Genomic DNA, 21,884 nt, shown 5'->3' with positions numbered 1-21,884 from the left:
GATTTTGAATGTTTAAGAATCATTCCGTGTTATCTTGTAGGGTTCTCATTTCAAAATTTATTCATTCATTACCCACACTATTTTCAGGGGATTAGCAAACTTACCAATGTTCACAGACCTTTAGTTGCTGTAATTAGTAAATCTTCAGAGAGTTCTTGGACAGAGAATGAGAGAGAGAGAGAAAGAGAATGAGAATGTGTGGTTTGCTGGTACAAGGAAAATTATTATACTTTTGTTTGTGGTGGAAAAAAATGACCAGTGAAATATCATCACCGAGGGGTAAGTGGAATCCAGCAGATGCCAGGGTCTGCCTCCCTGTCTCTAGTTTGTAAGAGTGTGTGTAATCTCCAGGTTGAGATAGCTTGAAGGTGATCTTTTCTGCCGTGGTTCTCAACCCAGCTAGCATATTACATCAAATAGGGAGCCTTCAGAATATACTGGTACCCAGGCCCCATCTCGAGAGAATCTAATTTAATTGGTCTGGGGTAGAATTGGGACATGATCTTTAAAAAATTCCCCAAGTGATTGTAAGGCGCTGCCAGGGTTGCAAACCCCTATTTCTAGACCAGTGATTTCTCACAGTATGATCTCCGGACCAGCAGCATCAGCATCTCCATCACCCATGAGTTTGTTAGAAATGCAAATGCCTGGCCCCACCTCAGGCCTACGAAATCAGAAAACTCTGGGGATGAGCCTTTGCAGTCTCTGTTTGTGAATCACCCTTGGTGAATTGGATGCATGCTCGGTTTTAGGAGACAGTGTTTCAGGCAGTGGGTAGTGGTACTTGGAAGACACCGAATCCTGAGAATCAAGGGTGTATATATATAATAGTGCATGTTGGAGAGACTGCTGTAAGGTCAATGCTACTGTCTTCAGAGTTCAGTCGCCTCAGGAGACTTTTCACTCATCCAAGGAGGAATGCCTGGGAGCTGTAACTTTCCACTGAGAGCCTTCACAGGGCTTAATTGCTAATGTGTAGGTCGCAGCTGATACCGAGTTGTGCCTCCCACTTGTTCCAACGAAGCTTTCAACCTCACTCTCAATATTCTTAATTAATGATCTTCAGCTTCTGAAGCCATTTCATCAGTGGGTCTCCTGTCCCAGCACGTTTCCCCTGTGAACAGTCCTTGAAGAGGGTGTTATTCCCAGCAGTCAATTAGAAAAGGAAAGTAGATGGGGCTCTAAACAAGTCCTGTGACCAATTAACCACCTCCCTTTATTCCTCTTTGTAGTTCTTTAAAAATGGGTCGGGGGGAGAAAAAAGTCCGGCTCTCACCAGCAGACCTCGCCTGTGTTTGTCTAACATTCTTCTATTCCACTTGGTATTTCAATTTCCTGCCTTAGGCATGAATTGGTTGAAAATTCCCTTTGAACTCTTGCTCATTTTGTAGAAACTTGATGAAGTAGTGATGAGAGTAGTTAGGGGATTGTGTCCTGAGCTCTGAGAAGCAGAGCAGAGTAGGAAGGGAAATTCAGCACCAAACTTTAAAGGTTCATTCTTGGTGAAAGCCAGGGGCTTAGGAACGATTATTGTGGCTTTGATAATAATTTTAAGAATTCTCCTTGAATCCTGTTCTCTGATTGGATAGAGCAAGGTCACAGGGAAAGGGGTGAGAGGTGAAGGGAAACTTAAACTTCTTAATCCTCTAATTGGCAGTAACAGTTTTTATTGCTTCATTTTCTGTTTATGAGGAAAACACCTTTACATAAAACAGTTCTATTGGATCAGCACCATCCTTGGTAAAGTTCATAGAAATTTCCCAGGTTAGTCCCTGTCATTCCCTCACATTCTGGCTTGCGGAGGCTTCTGGAATTCCCTGCGGGATGGGAATCCCCTTGCATCACTGGATACTTCCTAGTATGGGGTTCCCAATATTGTTTGCTCTTTTGGTTTTATTCTCTCACTGAAATAATAGAACCAGGATTTCTCAACAAGGAATCGCTTTAGGGAAGTATCTATGCTGTCCAGTACAGTAGCCACTAGTTTATGTGAGCTATGTAAGATAATAAATTAATTGCAAATAAACAATTTAAATTAATTAGAATGAAATAAAATTAAAAATTGGCACTGGCATCATTTCAGGCCTTGTGACTTAACATATCAGCACAGATAAAGAACATTTCTGGGTTGCCTTCCTCATTTGGAAGAGCATGTGACTCGATCTAGGGGTTGTAAGTTTGATCCCTATGTTGGGTGTAGAGATTACTTAAAATCTTTTTTTTTTTTTTAATAAAATCTTAAAAAAATTTTTTTTCAGTCACCAAAGAAAGCTTTTGGGCAGTGTTGGTCAGTTTTGTGACCCTCATTAGTTGAGATACTAAGGTTGAGAACAAGGTATCATTATTTGTTAACTACTCCCAGTTTATTCTTTAACTCCTGTTTGTCATTGTACTGTATTTTCTTCTCTTTGAATTTAATCCTGACATCTCTGTGGGAGCCCTAACCCCATTTTACAGACAAGAGAGTGAAGACGCAGAGGCTGAAAAACTTGTCCCAGACCATACAACCATAGAAGGTACAGCCAGTGCTGGGCCATTCGCCTGCCTGATTCTAAAGTCCAAGCTTTCTTTTGTTAAAGTGTGTCTCTCTCTCTTTTTCAAGATTTTATTTATTTGTCAGAGAGAGGGAGAGAGAGAGTGCGTGCACAAGTGGGGGATTGGCAGGCAGAGGAAAAAGCAGGCTCCCTGATGAGCAGGGTGCCCTTTGAGGGGCTCAGTTTCAGGACTTTGGGGTCATGAACCTGAGCTGAAGGCAGATGCTTAACCAACTGAGCCACCTGGGCATCCCTGGTAAAGTGTCTCTTAAGAAGATAAGTTCTCTGGCTTCTGAGGTCAGGAAGCCCGTATCTTTAGGGGTACACTAAAACACTCCAGACCAGTAACTGATGGTGCTTTGGGTGGTTTAAGTGGCTAAGTGATAAAATGGAGCAAGTCAGTAGCACATGTTTTCCTGTGTAATTTTCATCACTCCTCACAATTAGACCAGTGACCTGTGATAACAGTTTGTGCAGTTATCCATTTCATGTGCTTTATGCTTTGATCTCCTGGGTTGGGTGGTGAGCACACCCCTTCCCGTGGCATATCATTTTCCCATCGGAAAGTCTTGCTCATGTGGTTTTCTCACCTGCTTCTCTATTTCTTAAAGCCCTAAAGAACTAAAAAGGATTGCTTTTCCACTTTTAAACGTCCTGTTAAGGGGCGCCTGGGTGGCTCAGTCAGTTAAGCATTTGCCTTCAGCTCAGGTCATGATCCCAGGGTCCTTGGATTGAGTCCTGTGTCAGGCTCCTTGCTGATCGGGGAGTCTGCTTCTCCCTCGGCCTCTGCTACACCCCTGCTTGTGTGCTCTCTCTCTCTCTCTCTCTGTCAATGAATAAATAAAATCTTAACAAAAATAAAAGTCCTATTAATATTATTTCATCCTTTTTTTTTCTTTTTAAAAAAGTGAATCATTCTGCTTTTTTCAGTTTATCATTGTAATATGATTTTAAGCGTCATTCTTATGAATAGTTTATTTTATTTATTTTATTTAGTTTATTTATTTTATGTAATAGTCTAATAGTTTGTCTCACTGTGTATATTGAAACTAATTGAACACTAAATACGTAAAGCATAGCCATCATAATGTTTATTCTAGCTGCTACTGTCAAATAATCTAAAGTGAATTTTCCATCATTGACTGCTTCAGCATTATATTGCCCACTCATAGGGCTGACTCTTGCCTAAGAGTATTACCTCTGTGCTTGGATGGTTGGTTTTTTGGAGTCAAAGTTTGGCTGTTACATATACCCTTGTTAAATTCCATTTGGTTAGATTGATCTAATTACTTCCTTTAACTCATCCTCATAACCTGATTTTAAGTGTCTCTGAATCACAGAGATCCAGTTTTTTGGTTTGGGGGTTTTTTGTTTGTTTTTTTGCCAGATCATTTTTGCTACCCCAACTATTCACTATTCCATCCCATGCCATATCATCCACCTTTTTTGTTGACACTGTATCTTCATACCTTCTTTCAAGGCACTTCCAAGAATATGGGTCAAGGAAGAAGTTCTTTATCATCTCCTTCCACGTTGCTCTTTAGCCATTCATGGCTCCTGTGGTTACGGCTGTTGAACTAGTTAGGAAGCCACCTAATCATTGTTTCTTCCACCCCTGTTTTTCTGGTTTTTCTTTACTGGCATTCATTTGTGTTCGTTCATAGATTCATTCATTAATATTTATTGAGCTCCTTCTGTGCCCCAGGAAGGCCCTTGTGGAAGTAGAACTGTTAGGGCTTTGCTAATAGATTAGGTGTAGACTATGAGAGAAGAGTGGCGCTAAAGATGACTCCGTGGTTTTGGACCTGAACAGCTGGAGAGCAGAGTTGCCATTTACCAACCCAGCTTTAGCAACACCTGGTAGGAGCAGGTTTGAGGGTAAAATATCAGTAGTTTGGTTTTGAGCTTGTTAGGTTGTAGATGCATGTTTGACATCCAAATGGACATGTCGAATGTATATATGTGGAGCTCAGGGGTGGTCTGGACTGGAGCAGGAACTCTAGGTGTCATCAGCATGTGAACTGAAACCTGGACACTGGTGAGGGTGTAAGGGGAGACAGGAGAGGTCTAAGGACTGAGCTCTGGTTACTTTAGATTCAGTGTGATGGGGATGAATGAGCAGAGGAGACTGGGAAACAGTGGCCAGGGAAGAGGGAGGAGAACCAGGAAAGTAGAGTATCCTAGAAGTGAGGGTTTGCAGGGGCATGTGGAAGAACCACTTTCTTACACAGCTCTGAGAGGTCAAGTAACATGAGGACCAAGAACTGACCATTGAACTTGGCTATGTGAAGGTCATTGGTAATCTTAAGAGAAGCCATTTTGGTGGAGTGGTTCAGGCAAAAGGACATCATGGGAAACCGTCTGATGGTTGAGGTACACACCTGCTTTGTCAGCCACATTTCACCAGTTGTTGCAGTCTGGGAACCTTGTTAAAGAAGAAAATGAAGTTAGTTTTTCATACCTTAGGTTTTCTTCCAGATCCCTCTAATCTGTTAGGGGTGAAGTTTGTAGTTGCCAAATCTGCCTTTCTCCCCTTTTGTAAATTGCAGTGTCATTTGCCTCTCTCTAGGATCTCTCTGCCATTGTCTCATCCTTTCTGTGGCCAGGCTATGTACAGTGCTCATCCTCCTTGTGCCCTGGGACAGCTTCCCTCCAGCCCAGTGATCTGACTTAAAGGACTGAAGTGTACTATATCACCTCCCTGTCTGTATGGAGCTTACAACCTCCTTCTTTTCTATTTCTGCCAAAGGTGCCATCTCAATCTGACAGTTAGGTCATGTCTTGCCGTTGGATCTCTATCACCATCTTTATCATCCTAAGCCAGAGATGAGTTTTTAAGCTTCTCAGCAAGACATTATTGTTGTATCTGTGGTTCTCAAGCCTGGCCACACATCACATTCACCTCTAGAGTACTTTTATGTTTTCTTTTTAGGGAAAATCATTATTTGAGTGTTTTAGAACTCTAAGGGAATTATTTTATCATTGTGATAAAATTGTGATGTTCTTTATTTGTGAGTTTCAGAATTATAATATTTTCACAACTCTGGTGTGTTGCCACTTTCCATTGTTTTATATGGTGAAGCCTGATTAGATTTTTCCCCCTTCCTTTTTATTATAACCTCTAAAAATTTCCTGTATCGTACTAAGAATGCCACAGATGGTCTTCAAGGAGATACAGTGATCTACAGCAGTGGTTCTTAAACTTGATCATCCACCAGAATCTCCTAGAAAACTTGTTTATAAAACACAGGGCATCCTGAAATTCCCCATTGGCTGGGTCTGAATTTGCATAGCAGATGAGCTCCAGCAGATTCTGATGCTGCTGTACTTTGAGAGCCAGGGCTCTCTGTCTAGGCTCCAGTGGGTAAATATCCTTAGGGTTGTGCACACAGATTGCTTTCCTGAACTGGCAGAACCTGGAGAATAAGTATGACCAAGGGCAGAGATGAGGCTTGCACTTGTTGGTTGGGTCTCTGTGAGGTTCTGGTAAGCCTGAGCCGTGTTGAGGTGGAAGCTCTTCATGTGCCGTAGGCATCAGGAGGTTCTCTCTCTGAGCTTGTGTTTTGGTTTGTGGCCATATATTTGAATTCTTTGTGCTCTCTTGTAAAGGTTACTTGTAGCCTTATCTTTGGCCTCTAAGTTGCTTTCAGAATCACCACTTAGCCTGACCCAGTTTACAAGAGCCACCGTAGCCCCCTTTGTCAACAAAATGTACATATTTTATTACACATCTAGTTAAATGACAACTAGATTGAGCAGAGAGTGCCTGTCGTAGCTTTATCTGGCAAGTCCTTTGTTATATTTGAAAGCAGATTGAGAGGATTCCAGAGAAAACACACTGATGTACATTATTTTATATTTAACCAAATAAACAGAATTCCTCTTAAGTTACCCACATTCACCAGAGTATTCGTCAAAAAATCTTTGTCCCAAGGAAGTCAGAAAATGTGTCATCTTGTATCTCCCTTCCTCTTTCAAGAAATTGCCCTCCAAGATTGACCACCCTTTTGAACAATCCACGAATTGTAGGCATTGGTCACTAGAGGAATATTTACAAGTTTTTTTCTTTTCTCATTCTGATTCATTTAGAATTGGCCGCAAATTTCTTTAACTCATAGGCTGCACTGCTTTTATTCTTGACATTGAAGAATGTCCAGATTCTTCAGGGATGTGAAAGAGTATTTTCTCAGATGTTAATTTTTAGAGACTTAAAGCCAAACCCACATTCCAAAGTTTCTTGATAGCACATATGCTGGTTAAAGTTATGAGGGGTATTCATGGGGACTAACACCCCTGTTGTTTATCAAATCCCATTTTCCGATTGCTAAGTGGTTGGCCGTAATTGGTGCTGGGCACACTCATGACGGCCTAAATGTCGCTGTGAATGTTGCTTGTCTTTCTAGCCACTTAAGACTCTCTCAAAACAAGTTCCCTATAGACAAGCACATAATAATTTCTTTCAGGTTATCTTCTCATTTCACATTCTCTGTTGCAGAAATATGTGAGAGGAGAGTTCATATTTTTACTTTGTAATCTGCTGTGATTACACACCATCTGCTCTTCTTCTAAGAAGCAGTGTGTGGCCAGAGTAAAACTAAATGAAAGAATTACGAGGCATTTATTAGCTCTTAGTAGGAATAGGTGGAAACCTGTGCCCTATCTGTTTGTAAATCTTACAGATCTGACAATTCAGAGTTCATTTAATATGCCCTGGAATTTGAAGCAAATTCTACCTTGGGAGGGGGAAAAATCCCCAAAACAATCCACTGAGCTTTTCGTAGGGCTGGCGCCGTGCTGAAGCTTTGCACCTGTAGGCCCTTATTTCATGTTCAGACACTGCCATGAGGAGTTTTCACCGCTGTCCCCATTTCACATTGCAGGCGCTTCCTCTGGTCTGGGAGAACTGAGGTGCAGGGCAGGGGGTTAAAGTCCGGTCTGGCCTACCCCCCCAAGATGTTGCAGTCCTCGTTGCTGCACGCGCTCTGCACACACCACGGGCCAGTCCCCTGAGGAATAGTGACCTGCCGGTTACATTTGAAAGAATAATGTCTTGAAAGTATCAAAAGGAGTGGCTGAGGCCTTATTCCTAACTGCACTCTTCCTGCCCTGATGGGTTTTAGAGTCTGATTCAGCCGCAAATGTTTCTTAAAGGTTCCAATGGCATCTGTTAAATTTAAGCATTGTTTTATAATATATACCACTTTAGTTGGCCTTTGCTTTATTTCCAGCAGGGCTTTACTTCCCTTCTCCAATCTTACCTGGGAAGACTGTGAGTCACTCTGTGAGCACTCTAGGCCAGAACCCCCAAACTCCTTTTAGTAGGAGACCAGAGACAATCTACTGAAGGATGTCAGCCTCTTACTCTATGATTCCTCCTTGTCATCAACCCCCTTAGCTCTGCTTTTCTGTGTTCTTTCTCATTCCTTCGTGACTTTCTTCTCACCCATGCTTCTTTCCCCATTCATAACATCCATAACAATAAATCTCTTAAGAAAAACAAGTAACTGAAGAGATGTATATCCCTGACCTGTAGCCAGAAGTCCCACAACAGACACTGGACAGGAGAGAGAAACTCCCTCCCTTCTGATTCCTTTTCACTTGAGACAAGCCATCTCCTCCCCTGTGTCCCCCTCAGCCAGTAAAACTTGAGCTCAAAGAACTAGTCCTCTGTTTGCAACCAAGGAAGGCCTCCCACATGGTCCCTTTATGGGGTTTGAGCTCACACTGTCAGCCAGGGTTTTGCCAATTGTTCTGCCTGATTGGAAGGTGGGAAAATAACTGTGTGGCATGGAGGGGTGGGTCTCGCAGCCTGTTTTCTGGAGTGACGCTGTTCTATTCATAAATGAGGCCACCTTAGTCACAAGCCATGAGATTGATTCTGTGGTGTTTCTTATTCTGAGGACAGGGTGCAGGTAAGAGAGAGGTAATCCTTCCTAGACACAGAACAAGGCAGACATTTGAGTAATTTTTATCATTGATGTATTTTTTTTTTAATTCATTTAAAAGCACTCTTCACTGTCCTCTCTGTGCCAGGCCCACTTTGAGGCAGTGACAGCCCAAGGTTGACAGAAGGCAGCTCCTCCCCACGGGCAGCCCGCGGGAGATGGATGTACGCAGCCATGTGTTTACAGCCTGTGATGATTCCACAACGGGGAATCGGGAAGAAAGTGCTATGGCAGCAAACAGAAGCTTATTCCTGCCTGAAAGGTGTCAGAGATTGCTCGGGGGAAGGACTCACTGGTTGTTGAGATTTTTCCTATTGTGCTTGTGTGACCCGTAGCGAGCTGAGGCAGGATGAGTCAACGTGCCAGACTCAGTGTGGCCCTTTCCTAACCTACACATGGGGGCAAACGTGTGCAAATAGAATCCAAACAAAGGTGGTAAACTGAAACACAACCAGGAGGTGGGATCTTAAGTTGGAAGGCACCTCAAAAGAGACCAAGCTGTGGCCCCCCATTTTACCCAGGGGGAAACTGATGCCCCAAGAAGGGAGGTGGCACACCCCTCTGAAACTGGGGCATCATCAGAAGGGATTCGTGGCCTTGGACTTCCTGTGTGAGGCCCTTCTCCTGTTTGTCATCCAAGGGCTTTCTCCAGGCCTTCTCTGTGTGCTGTGATCTTGAATTCGGGCTGTGTTCTGTTACTAAGATTATAGTGTTCCTTCTACCTGGCCTGCCAAGCATTGCCAGGTTGGCAAGGCACCACACCAAACAAAACCTAACCATGATCACCAGGGATCTTCTAAAAGCAAAAGAGAGCAGAACTCTTCGGTTTCTCGGTGTTTCCAGAACAGTGACTGGTAATCATTTTATGACTTTCTGGGTTGTCATGAGTGTCAAATGCAATAATGTATAGAAAGGGCTTCACATAGTATCTGGCGCACAATAAATGCTCAGTGAATCTTAACTTTTGTTCTTGCCAATTTGTTCACCCTCGAGTTTTTGCAGTTAGATTAAGGAAACGGTGTATTCCGATGGAATGACTCTTTATTCTCTCCTTCCCTGACCTGTCTGCTGGTTTATCGTATATGCCATTCTAAAGTACACTGCTGCCTTTCCTTGAATGTAAACTTAAGCTTGGATTCCTTGGGTGAATATTGTAATAAGGAGCAGGCCAAGGGGCTTAAATCGACAAAAGCTTTGTGTTGATTTTTCCTCTGCTTTAACTCTCCGGGTAAGGACTGTTAGTGTCCGGGGACCACTGTTCCTGCGCCCCCCCAGCCCTGCCCCACCTTCACTGTGATTTGCTGCCCTCGTGCTCTGCTGCATTCTTTGCCTTCCCCTTTTCCTTCTGCCTTCTACCAAACTAGCCTCCTGCTGCAGTCCTTCTATAGAGGGGCTTTGCTACTACCCAGCCCTCTTACCCAAAAGGGCATCCCACACCAGCAGCTTCAGCATCTGAACTCAGTGCCTTGCTTCCAGGATGGAGTGAGTTGCTCTGCTTAGGAAAGGGAGCTGAGTGACTCTGTGCAGAATCCTTGGTTCAGTCCCTTGGCCCTAATGGATAGACACGGCTGCCAGCTCTCACCCTAGAGGGAACAGGTACAGTGGGGTGGGTCCAGTCTAGGCAGCCTTACAGCCTTACATGTGACTCCATGTGGCTTCTGGAAGCGAGTCTTCTAAGTAATGGCATGGCAGTGGGCTTTGGAGTCTAAGAGATTTGGGTTTGATTCCTGGGTCTGTTACTTACTATGTCATATTGGACCAGTCCTTATCTTCTTGGATTCCGCTTCCTTATCTATAAAATGTGAATAATAGTTGTGTTCTTTCAAAGGTTAGTGGTGAGGATTAATTTGAATACTATAGGTAAAGCTTAGCACAATGCCTAAAACATAGGTGCTCTGGAAACTGTACTTTTCCTTTAAAAACCATGTGGCTTTTTAATTCCATGTTATACCAGATGTGCAGTTTATTTTTATATGAAAATATTTAATATGTTCCTTAAAGCCTTTTAGTGAAGTTGATACTCCAAGAAGAGAATTGCCGTGTTGTTTTTTTTGTTTGTTTTTATTTTTTTTATGAAAACCTTTGGGAGAAATGTCTTTCTAGATGTAATATTTAGGAACTATCAAGTTATCCTCAGATGATTCATTCTAATCTTATGGATTCTGTTTGGCTTTCCGTTTTTTCCATTGGAAACTAGCAAACTGAGAGCCAAATGTTGCAGAAACCTACAACCACGGTGGGAATGTTGGACATATTTACCGTTGGTTTTATGTTTCTACCCTTGTTTTTCTTGCCTTCCTCTATTATTAGTCTTTGCCTTTGCCTTAATCCAACCTGCCTTAAATCCTTGGTGACAGGTGAGGATACAAAGCCACTGACAGAGTGGACCCATCTGGATGAGCCGCCTGGGGAGAGCCCCATGAGCGTGTGACACTACTCATGTACGGGGAGCATCATTTTTGCCCTTCCTTCTCCTACACCCAACCAACATCCTCTTCTTTTTCTTTTGAGTTTCTCTCAAATCTACCCCTTTGTCTTTGCCCATCGCCCTCCATTGTCTCTGACTTGGATTTTGGGGGTGGCTTTACACCCTGTCTGCATGGTTCTATGGTTTCTCCCCGCCAGTGCATGCACCACACTCCTACCTGAGAGAACTGTCCAGCCCACAGGTCTTCTTGTTTCCCCTTGGCCTGCCCAGTGGAACCTTCTTGCCCTGCTGATGTTGCCATGTGTCTGCTTACTGGACTCTTTTGTCCCCAGAGCACACCAGGCTATCCAAGCCTCTTTCCCTGGGTGGGTGCTGTTTATTTTCTTTCTCCACCTCTTGCCATCTACCTCGGGACTTAGCTGAGAGGTCATACCCCTCAGCCCTGGCCTCCCTCGGACAGAGTTACAGTGTGGCCACCTTTGGTCCTTGGGCATACGCTATGGTTACGCTTAACTGTAGTGCTCTGTTGCTGCCTCAAGTTCTGGCCAGCGTCCCTGTGAAACTCAGTGGGTGCTGAAGGAATGAGTGAATGAGAGAGAGAGAGAATATACATGGATCTTGCCATTCTGAGCCTGCTTCTGAGATACTGCATGTATGAAAAATGTTAGCATTTCCACCTTTATTTTACACTTAGGGTAAAATTAGAAATAGGATCATCCACTCCTGGCAATGAGTTTAGGGCAAAGTAATTGTAGGATCCTCGTATTATTCCTTTTTTCAAACTATAAAAAATGACTGCCACTGGTGATGGTGTAGTCATTGCCACTCTAGAATAAGGAGAGAGGAAGTTGTTCTATAATGCATCAGTGTCCTGGGCTGAATTGGAACAGCCATGTCCCCAGCATGGGTTTAGCACCCTCACTTAGCAGATAAGGCTGTGGTTTGCCCAAAATTCAGAGCCCGTTTATCTCATCTTTGTTCACTCATTGCTTTCTTCCTTCTATCAAATACTAAGTAAGCACGTGCCCTGTTTCCTTCTCCTTGAGAAAGACTCTTCAGGCAGAGGAGTGGTGTCCTAGATGCTGGATGCTGCTCTCACTGAAGATTAAAGCTGTGTGTGTACACACACACACACACACACACACACACAATATTAGCACTTGTTATAAGCTGATCCACAGTGTAGAGTCGAATGAGATTGGGACCCTGTCTGTCTACACCAAGGGACTAACAGCCTAGCAGGGACAGCTCCTTCATAGAACAGCCATTTTGTGCAGGAATAAATAAGCATGGGACGCATATGCCTGATCCAGAGTGGGAGGTGACAGACTGTTAAGAAAAGCTCCACAGAGATGTCCATGCCCTTGCTAGGGTTCAAGGAGGCATAAGAGTTCACTAAACACAGGAACATTGAGGTATGTTAGAAGCAGAGGGCAGAAACAGCACATTTGTTAGAGATTACTCTGATGGGCGCATTGAGAGTTCATGAGACACCAAGAGAAGCAGCACTAATATTCCAATTGGGAGATGATAAGAGTTGCAGAACAAGAGACAGGGGTTTGTTTTGCTCTTTAAGAAGTAAAATCGACAGGACTTGGTGACTGATTGTGGAGGGCTAGGGAAAGGAAGGAGTTAGAGTTGACTCCCAGGCTTTTGGCAGAAACCTCTGGGCGGAGGGGCCTAGAAGCTGGCTCAGACCCTGGCCTGTTGACTCACAACCCTGGTTATGGGATGCGAAGCTTTTTCTAGTAGCTTTTGGTCTGTTAAAGAGATAACTTGGCCTGTGTAAATGAGCAGCTCTGGCCTAAGAAAGAAGTGATGGTTTGTGTGTTCCTCCTTTCTAAAGAGAGAGCTGGACAGTTTATCTGCTGAGAGCTGAAAATGATGTCCTAATTAAGGAGAAGTGAAGGCTCTGCTTCTGGTAGCAGTAATGTCTGTTCACTCATGGGAGCAAAGCAGAAAAGCTTTGAGAGCAGGGGACTTTAGAAAGGCACAGTCCTGCTGCTTAGCGTGGGAGTTTGAGAGAGCACTTGCTAGAGAACTCAGAACTGTTGGAAGCAGAGGGAGACTCCTGCTGTTGGGGGGCGGGGGGCGGTCGGGAGACTGCACATGTGCCCGGTGGTGGAGTCTGGCTGAAATCCAGGAAAGTTTGAACACCAGAGTAAGAATCCATGATTTGGTTGAAAGAAAGAGACATTCTAATCAGTCTGTTTATAATCAAACTTACACTAGGTGTTTTTGTCATCAAAGTTATGAAATGATGAGAAAATACCTGAGTTGGACCTTGCTACTTAATTTTGTAGAAAGCTACTGTTAAGTACTATTGATTCAGATTGTTTGAGCATCACTTTTTTTTTAATCTCTTTTAAAAGATATTTTTGCGAATGGAGAAGAGGATGTAGAGAACTTGGTTTGAGGAGTCAGGATTAGACACTTGCAGGAAACCCAGGAAGATGTGCGTAAGGCATATCCTATTGCTTTGGAGAGGCTCTTGTTCTGTCTGTGGAGCCTCAACAGGTCTGTGATAGAATTCACAGGGTCAGTGAACTTAGATGGGAACAAAATTACATCTTTATTTTAACCAAATTCTAATCAATTTATTATTTTTATTATAAGTTAAATATTTATTTTAAAGAGAGCAAGTGCATGTGCATACTGGAGGAGAGGCAGAGGAGAGGGAGAGAGAAAATCTCAAGCAGACTGGGCTGAGTATGGAGTCTGACACGGGGCTTGATCTCACAACCCTGAGATCATGACCAAGAATTGGGCACTAATTGACTGAGCCACCTAGATGCCCCGTAAGTTAAATATTTAAAACACGTAGTATTCGCAGTATATGTCACCATTAGAATCAAAGTTCTTTTCGTATTATATTAAAATTGTGGCACATATATCGTTTATGCTTACCACTACTTTGTATTTATGGCAGTTATTAGATCTGCCACTATGTGAGAAGAGCCAGTGCCTTAATAAACAAGTACATACATTACTAAATCACACGCAAAATTTTCTTTTAATTTGGATAAACATGCTTCAGTCAAATTGGTGTCTTTTTTTTTTTTTTTTACTCCTATGCATTGTGTTTCATGCATTTAAAAACATTATTCTGAGCAGATGTCATCAGCTTCACAGCTGCCCAAAGAGGTCCGTGGCACACAAAAGGTTAATAACCTCTGGCTAAGAGCATGTAGTTGTGGCATATGACCTCCACCTGGTGGCAGCATACTCCTTAAAGGTTAAATCTATGATCCGCATTGTGAAGAAACTTTTAAAATAACAGTATACTTAAGTATGGTTCTCAAACAGTTTTGACCACAAATCCACAGTAAGAAATAGGCTTTACGTCATAACTCATTATACTCATACATAAGTTTCACAAAACAAGACTTGACCTTACCATGTAACATATTGATATTTTTTAATCTATTCAAATATTCCCTTTGATTCTCTTTCTTTAAAATACTGGTTGTAACACAGTATACTGCAGTTCAGTGGGTTACACTGTTTGACATCATAGGAGACCCTCTTTCACCATATTGCATGATTTTTTTACATGGGGAACTTCACTTTGGTGTTCCCCGAAATACCCATACATTTTGAGGGACATAATACATTTTATATAACTGTCAGTAAATATAAATCTGCTTTTACACAGCTTTTAAAAAATTATTAGTGATGTCTAATTTATATACGCTGAAATGAACTAATCTTCAGCGTATAATCCAGCAAGATATAGAACATCCCATCACCATGCAGCGTTCTTCTGTGCCTGTTCTCACTCAGTTCCATCCTAAATAATCACTATCTGATTGATTTTTAAAAAAAAAAATTAATTAATTTGACCGAGAGAGAGAGAAAGAGAGAGAGAGAGAGAGAAAGCACGCGCGGGCACACAGGCAGGGGGATTGGCAAGCAGAGAGGGAGAAGCAGGCTCCCCATTAAGCAGGGACTCCCATGTGGGGCTCAGTCAGTGGCAGGACGGGAACCTGACCTGAACGGAAAGTAGCCACTTAACCAGTTGAGCCACCCAGGTGCCCACTGTCTGATTGCTTTGACCACAGATTTAATTTTGCCATTCTAGAATCATACAATATGTATTCTTTTTGCCTAGCTTCTTTTGCTCAACCTAAGGTGGAGATCACTCCATATTGAGCTTATCAGTAGTTTTGTGAGGAGCAGTCCATCGAATGAATGTACCACACCTTGTTTATTCTCCTGTTGATGGACTTGGACTTTCTGTCTTAGCTATTATGAATAAAACTTCGACAAGCATTTGCATACAAGTCTTTCTGTTCACATGTTTTTCTCTCTCTTGATAAATACCTAAGGTGGAATTGTTGGCTTAGTGAGTAAATTAAATGTATGTTTAACTGTAGGAAACTGACCAGCTGTTTGCCAATGTGGTCGAACCATTTTATATTTCCACTAGCAATGTATGAAAGTTTGGGTTGCTCCATATCCTACCAACATTTGGTATGTCAGTCTTTTTAATTTTAGTCACTTTAGTAGGTATGGAGTTGTATGTCTTGGTAGTTTTAATTTGCATTTGTCTGATGACTGATGTTGAACACTTTTTCATGTGTTACTAGCTGTTTGTTTATTTTGTGAAGTATCTATTCAAGCTTGGGTTGTTTGTTTTTTTAATATCGACTTGTAGGAGTTCTTTATTTTGGATGCCAGACCTTATGTCACATATATGCATTTATGAATATCTTCTTTCAACCTGTGACCTGCATATTCATTTTATTAATGAACAAAGGTTTTTAATTTTGACAGAGTTCAATTTAATTTTTTTTCTGTATTTTGTACTTTCTGCATCCTAAGAAATTTTTTTGTATTCTAAATTTGGCAAGACAGTTTTGGTTTTTATATGAAGGTCTTTCATCCATCTCAAATTCATTTTTGTGTATGGTATGATGTAAATGTCGAGTTTTCTTTTCTTTTCTTTTTTTTTTAAAGATTTTATTCATCTATTTGACAGAGACCACAAGTAGGCAGAGAGGCAGAGAGAGGGAGGAAGCAGGCTCCCTGCTGAGCAGAGAGCCTGATGCTGGGCTCAATCCCAGGGCCCTGAGATCATGACCTGAGCCAAAGGCAGAGGCTTAACCCACTGAGCCACCCAGGCGCCCCCGAGTTTTATTTTCTTAACATATTTATGTTTGGTATTCTCGGGTCATTAGTCGAAAATAATTTCCTTTCACCATTGAATTATAGCACAGAATTTAAAAAGGAAAAAAAAAAACTACTGAGCCAAAGAGGTGCAGAAATGCCATTTTCCTATGGGCCATCACTGACCCTTTGGACCTTGGAGACCATCCCCAGCCTGCAATCTTAGTCTCCTATTCCTTTCTGAGTCAGCTCATCCACAGTTATCTAGAGATTTTTAGAAATCACTCATAAGGTGTGAGGATTTATAAGGCTGTATTTTACAGGGTCTAAAGCTGTGCCACAGAACAGCTAGCCACATACGGCTGTTTAAAGTTCAATACAGTTTAAAATTCAACTTCTCAATCATAGTAGCCACATTTCACGTGCTCAGTAGCCACACATGGTTATTGACTACCCTATTGTACAGCGACAGAAAGCAGGATTTGGACAGTTTTATAGCATATTTTAATGAGACTAATTTAGTTTTGATAACTGTCAATCAGCATCTACCTTCCTCTCATTGGTTCTTTTTCATTTGTCCTCACTTTTATTTCTATTCTAAGATGTGCTGTCTCGGCTGTTCCTTTTGTCTGTCTAAAAACGCAGTCGCTTATAGCTGTTCCTTCCTACGTAGAAGAAAAACTTTCCCTGACTATCCACAGAACCCTTCTTTTCTGGAGCCTACCCAGGACTGACCTATTTTACTTCTTTCAGTGTCTGATAGTCTTCCAGCTGCTATGGATGTCTTGAACAATCCCCTTTCAAGGCGTGGCCCAGAGATAGGTATTATGTCTTTACTATCATGACTAAAATTCTATTTCTCCTTAGCATTTCTACCCTAAATATTAAACTTGCAAAAACTGGTAGGTTTATGATGCGTAGCCCTGCCCCGTAGGAAGGTTTCTGTCCACTAGGGAACTTTGTTGCCATTTCATCATGAGCAACCACATAGGAATTTGTGAGATTTTCTCTCATTGTTTGCTGGGTGTGAGCTAACTCTGCCATTAATGTCTTTCTAGTGTGGGAATTTTGCTGTCCTGGTCGATCTTCACATACAGCCACAGGGTTCAAACAAAGATACCAGCTGGTTTTCTGAACAGAAGAAAGAGGTACCACAAAACTTTTCACTGTTTAAATGCAAATGTCTGCTGCTAGAAGAAATATTAACTCTTTCCAGCTTTCATTTTCATTCGTGAGCAAAAAATAAGGAATGATACTTAACCTTTGAGAAACGGTTGTTATATTCCCAATGACAGACATACACTTGCTTCTTTTTCCCTGAGAAGGTAATACATCTATGTATTTCATAAGCTATATTATTTAAACTAGGACTTTTCTACCTCTTTGTTTTTGGGGAAAGGGCTCATTATAGTTAGAAGACGGCTGAAAAGTGAGGGTTCTAGGCAAGCAGGGATTTTAATCTAACTGGTTGTAAAGGACAGGCTGAGTCCCTGAAGTAGGCGTGGGGTGACACAGGACTGATCTTTTCCAGCTCGAAATCAAGTATTTAATTCTTAAGTTCTCATCGTCCACACTTTTGTCTTCCACTGTACTTTTTTTGACAGGCATCTTTGATGGCAAGCGTGGAGGTGTTTGACTGTAGTCCTTCTCACTGTGATCAGTCAGGGAGGTGGATGGCTGGGGTGGTCATGGGTTTGATCGCCCTGGGCCTCAATTTCCTTATTTGCAAATGAAAGAGTTGGACCAGAGGCCTCTGAGTCACTCCTAGCTCTCAGTTTCCATGATCCCACCCCAGTGCTGCTGTGGCAGAAGGTTGGAGAGGGCATCTGGCTCTCCTCACGTGCCCTGCTTCCTTCTCCATGTCCTTGTACTAGAGAGCAGGGAGCGCAATCATGAGGCAGCAGCTTTCACATAACTGTCAGAATATTATAGCACTTTGTGTCCTCCGTGATCCTCACCACAATAGCTTTTTAGAGCTAGAAGTAAAAATAAGATTTATTGAAAGATAATATGTGGAGAAGAATCTAGTTATAGTGGCAATCAAACAAAGCAAACAAAAAAACACCTTTATTGTGGTAACTGTTTTTAGTCAACTTTTGAAGACTACTAGAAGACAAAAACTCCCTCAAAGAAAATTTATAAGTAATATATTTTCAGTCACGAGGTACTAATATAATCAAGACTTGGCTGGGCGATATTGCCCCAGGTATCTAGTGGGCCACGGCTGAAAGAAGGCAAGCACGAGATTCGGTGTCATGGGATTTACCGTTCAGGTTAAATAAATGGGTTGTCCTCTTCAGGACTCAATATTTAGGAAGCCAGCATCTCCTGCTACAACTCAGCTCCATGGAATTCCAAATTTGGCTTAACCAATGTTGGCTTACCAACACTCAATTTCCCCAAAGTGACTAATGCTCACCTGAGGGGACCTCACCCCAAAAGTCTTCTGACTTGACTGACATGAACAGCATTCTAGAATCCACTGTTTTCGGGCCCACTTTTTCCTCCAGTCTCTCCGAGCTTTACCACCTCAGCCTTAGCCCTTTCTTGTTGATAGGTAGTCAGTTCTGCCAAGAGCAGTTGATTTGAAAGGCTTTAAAATAAAGCCATGAATATGTGAATCACCTTCTAGCCAAAGCATGAGACTAGATTTTTCCAGGGTGCCACACACAGCTATTGCTGCTCCACCTAGTACTATGTCCGGGCAGCAAGGCATGACTTAGCAAAGGTGCTCAGTGCAGGATGGGACTTGCAGAGCTTGGCTGCAGTGTTGGCTGCAGGAGGGCTGGTTATGCCAGCAAGCCGAGCTTCCCTCTCAAAGCAGAGCAGATGGTTTGCTGCTTATACTTGAAGCTGTTCCTTTAAAGTTTGTTCACTGACATTAAAATGGCTCTGAGAGAGGGAGAGCCAGACAAAGGAGAAAGCTAGTCAAGGAAAGGATAGGACTCTAGCCTGTATTCAGTGTCCCAATGTTTTCATCTTTTTTTAATATTAGATCATTTCGTGTTTGGAATTTCATGAGCAATCAGTTTGATTGCATCTTAGCAGTCACTTTATATAGTGAAAGTCTTAAGAATGTCCAGTTCCTTTTCAGGAAAAGGAACTAATTGCATGTATTAAACCCAAGTTTATTTTGAGTCCAGCACGAGTAGTCTTTGTACCCAAATATGCAAACTCGTACTCTTTCATTTGTAAACTTGAGGAAGCAAGTGTGAGCCCCTGTTAGCCTGGAAATTCTGTATATATCTCTGTCCTCTTGCTCATTGATTTTGGTTCGGTCTTCTTAGGTGCCCCTCCTGTGTAGCTGGGAATTTGTCTTTTCTAGCATTGCTCTGGTTCTGAGGAGAATGCTTCACTAAGTGTGGTGTGGTCAGTTCCTAGGGTATCTTGACCACACTGCTCATGGTCTACCTTCCATTCGTCAAACCTGACTCATGGAAGGAAAGCCCCGTAACTATAGGGAGAAAGTTTGTGTTGTATGGGCCTTTGTTTTATTTTTGTTGTACTATTTTTAGTTCTAGCCTTATAGGGCATTTATGGCCAAATTTTAACAATCTCTGTTTCCATGTATGTCTTTCACATATTTTCTAGCTCAGTCATCGTTGAACCCTGCATGTGAAGCAAAATTCTTTAATTGTTAAAACAACAGTATGAGGCAAGGCTGCCTTTCTGTTGTGTGAACAATGCCAGAACACTCAGCTGTAAATGGATATCTCTGTATTCCACAAGGCACTGCATCTTTGGGCTGCAAAATGAGAGCAGGAGAGAGGAGACCAGTGTTTACATTTCACGTAGATCACGTTTGTGAATTAAATCAAGGATTTTCAGTACTCTTGAGGAGTGTACGTATTAGCAATAAAAAACAAGTTTGGCGATCATTGCCCTTCAGAGCTACTTAGAATTTTGTTCTTGTTTTAATTTACAAAGCTTCTAAGAGATCAACCTGAGATGGCATTGAAGAAACCAGTGAAACAGGTTTGAGCTGACCTTGGCAACTCCGAGCCTTCTGCGGAGGCTGGGATTTGGATCAGAATTATCAGTCCTTACACACCAGTTTCTTAATCTAAATTAGGAAATTTAGATTTGTGTGCCATTTTCCCCTTTCCCTGCCTTAGCTACATGTCTCTGGTGGACAGTGTCTTCCTGTTGTGTGGTGGACTTTGAGAGCTGTGTTTTTCTTTTCATAAGTAACACTGATACATAAAACAATCGACAGCCCCAGAAATTTGCTGGCGGTGTGGTATGTTGACATTGAGTTAAAACCATGTGTTTCTGTTGCCTAATAAATATTAATCTACTTTAGAGAAATATGAGAAGTTAAATTATTTTCAGCATTAATCAGCAGATACAGTGCAGTTTTCACAAAAGCAAATGGGCATGTACGGGATCATCAACAAGAGCATGGAAGAAAATCACAAAACTGGTTTCCAGTTCTCTCTTCAGCCCATCCCTCGATACTGTTCCTTCTTCAGTAGATTTCTAAACCTGAGGCCAGAAACTAGTGAGTGGTGGTGTTTAGGTTAAAAAAATGTTGTTGTTTTGTCTGTTAGATTGTTTTTTTTGGGGGAGGGTTGTGTCTGCTCCTCTCCCTACCCCTCACCCCAACTCATGCTCTCTCTCGCTCTCTCTCTCAAATAAATAAAATCTTAAAAAAAAAAAAAAAAGGTTTTGAACCAAGTTTGAAAAATGGGAAAATATTTGCAGAAAAATCACGGTGGCCAGCTCCTCTTGAACAGATAGGAAGAGCTAATAACCCTGTCCCTGGAATCCTCACATGACAACGGTCCCCTGAAACCGTGGAGTGGCGGGAGGTGGCTGCCATCTCATCTTGCCTGGCCACACGGGGCACTTCACTGCTTTTATCTTCCTTTTAGAAATGTGCAACTGAGGCAGAGGGAAATGAAATGAATTTCTTAGGTCACAGAGTAAGCCAGCATCATGATTTTGAACAAACCTCAGTAGCAACCTTAAACCTGGGATGTTACCCTCAAGCACAGACAGCATTCTTTTCAGCTTCACAGCTAAGTAAAACAAACAAAATGAAATGTTCAGTGTTGACTTTTTAATATGCACGATGTTGACTCTTTTTGCATTGCATTACATGAAAAAACTATGTCTCATTTTTCACCTTACTTTAGGAAGTCTGTTTACTGTTAAAAGAAACCATTGATTCAAGAGTCAAGGAGTACTTGGAAGTTCGTAAACAGCACAGGCCATCAAATACAGAATTCACAAGATCCAGTCCCTTGACCTTAAAAGGTAGGCACTGAGTACTTTGATTTTGGATAAAATTTCTGCTTTGTAGAGATGGCAATTATGTTTGACTCTGACTGTCATGTTAGTACAGTGATACATTTAAAAAATATGTTCTAATGAAGATGCTTTGTTTGGGTAAAGAAAATTAACCAAAAAGCCCTGGAGGGCTTTTAATAGTAGGCAAAATATATAAAAATAGAGAATAAAACATTCCTAAGGAAAATGTAAATACTTTAAAGGATTTTTTTTTTTTTTTGACAAGTAGTCTTACAGATAGATTTACATTAATGCTGACTTGATTTGGGGCTTTATGCTTTTTTAAATGCTTTCATATATGTGACTCTATTTCAGACATTCTCAGCTGGGGGTGATGGGTCCCAGGGGACACTGGGTTGTCATTGGGTGAGCAGGGAGGGGGGTGGCAGGAAACTACTGACATTTAGGGATTGGAAGCCAAGGATGTCACTGAATATCCTACAACGCACAGAAAAGCCCCCCACAACAAGGCATTATCTGGCCAAAATGTCAAGGGCACTGGGGTTGAACTGTCCTGCCTTATTTCCCAACAACACTTTGAGAATGGTGATGTCTGAGTTGTAGGTGATGAAGCTG

General features: G+C 42.0%; 1 protein-coding gene across 1 annotated transcript in view; it reads left to right on the top strand.

The window, feature by feature from the left end:
• The window catches only part of SLX4IP (SLX4 interacting protein), a 176,184-nt gene that overhangs the window by 92,001 nt on the left and 62,299 nt on the right, over positions 1-21,884 (top strand). Inside the window, 2 exon segments of the mRNA XM_047746110.1 lie at positions 17,075-17,164; positions 21,155-21,275. Coding sequence (XP_047602066.1) covers positions 17,075-17,164; positions 21,155-21,275 — 211 coding nt within the window.

Source organism: Lutra lutra, chromosome 9 (assembly GCF_902655055.1).
Source record: "Lutra lutra chromosome 9, mLutLut1.2, whole genome shotgun sequence".
Classification (NCBI taxonomy): Eukaryota; Metazoa; Chordata; class Mammalia; order Carnivora; family Mustelidae; genus Lutra; species Lutra lutra.
This window is presented reverse-complemented; position numbering and strand designations above follow the sequence as displayed.